The following is a 1,458-nucleotide window of genomic DNA, read 5'->3' as shown; positions in this document are numbered from 1 at the left end:
TCTCTCTCTCTCTCTCTCTCTCTCTCTCTCTCTCTCTCTCTCTCTCTCTCTCTCTCTCTCAGCCAATGAACAAACCTCTAAGAGTGACTCCAATTTCAGTTTCATAAGTTCCAAAGTGTTTTTGAATGATACAAGCAGTTTGCATCGCTGTCACGGCCAAATCTCGCATCATCATCCCTTTGTGAAGCTTCCACATCACTATGAACGCGTCCCCGGAAAATTTCAACACGTCACCTTCGTGATAAAGTATTTCTTGCACCATAGCACCGATATAAGAGTTCAATGTCTCTGACAATTTCGATGGTCCGCCTTTTCCAATTTTAGTATATTTCTCGGCGAGGTCTGTGAAACCTTGATGAAAAATTCTTTTTCTATCCTTTTCTATGAAATTTAATTGTTTTTATTCGCTATGAAATCGTTATTATACCCGACACATCGCCAAGCATTAAAGTCGTGTAATACATTCGAGTTTTATAATCGTCGTAGTGATCCAAGATTTCATCCGGACACATCGAGGCAAATATTTTCGTGTGATATTCGATTCTCATCCGTGTGATTTCTGATTTTTTATTTACCCTTTCATCGGGTTCATATTCTCTCTTTCTTCTTTCTTGCTCTGTCGATGCATATAATTACGATTTATCAAGATAATTAATACACAGAAATTTAGGTTACATCAAATTACCGGTGCGTATCTCCAATTTGCGAGTTTTCCTTCGCATAGCTCTAGCATATTCGGCTCTTTTTTGTGTCATTTTCTACATCTATTTATTTATATATTTTGATTCAATCTAATTTGATTCAATTTTATTAATTCAACAACTTCGATTTTTCGTTATAAAAACGAAAATAATATTATCGATGTAAATGATTTTCTTTTAAAATAAAAAATCAACTAAGCAACTTCAGTACGATCAATCAATAGATTACCATACCATCAAATATTTTACATTGCAAGTTACTTTATCCTTTTTTTTATGTGTCAAGTAATGATGATAAATTTATTATTATATTCAAGAATTATGTTCAAGAAATAATAGTACCATAAGTTTTTTTTCATAAGTGTGTTTATTCAATTCAATATCAGGTTTATAATCAAAATTCTTGGAGAAAGGGATCAGCGTTTAACAATGAATACACTTTTCGTGACAATAGACAATATGTGTTTATTTAATAGTCTCGCTATATAGATACTTAATATGACTTGTCGTTTCTAACAGATCGCTGTCTACAACGTGACGGCCGAATTTTATTGTGCCTGGCCCTACTAGTTCCTTATTGTGCTTGAATCTATGATGGGTCGACGTCATTTTTGGTTTATTTAATTATTTCTCTTTCTCTCTCTCTCTCTCTCGCTCTCTCTCTCGCTCTCTCTCTCTCTCTCTCTCTATTTCGTTCATTCCTCACACCGTCGGCTGCCAACTGACAAATTCGATTATACTCGCTACTTCTTTCAAG

General features: G+C 34.5%; 1 protein-coding gene across 1 annotated transcript in view; it reads right to left on the bottom strand.

Moving 5' to 3' along the window:
* Window positions 1-785, bottom strand: part of LOC102681012 — an 8,242-nt gene extending 7,457 nt beyond the window's left edge. The window contains 1 exon segment of the mRNA XM_031515377.1: window positions 76-785. Coding sequence (XP_031371237.1) covers window positions 76-262 — 187 coding nt within the window. The 5' untranslated portion in view covers window positions 263-785.
* Window positions 786-1,458: the final 673 nt, after the last annotated feature.

The sequence above is a fragment of the Apis dorsata genome, unplaced genomic scaffold, assembly GCF_000469605.1.
Source record: "Apis dorsata unplaced genomic scaffold, Apis dorsata 1.3 scaffold_68, whole genome shotgun sequence".
In the NCBI taxonomy this organism is placed as follows: domain Eukaryota; kingdom Metazoa; phylum Arthropoda; class Insecta; order Hymenoptera; family Apidae; genus Apis; species Apis dorsata.
Note: the sequence above shows the minus strand (reverse complement) of the source record. Positions and strands in the feature narration are given on the sequence as shown.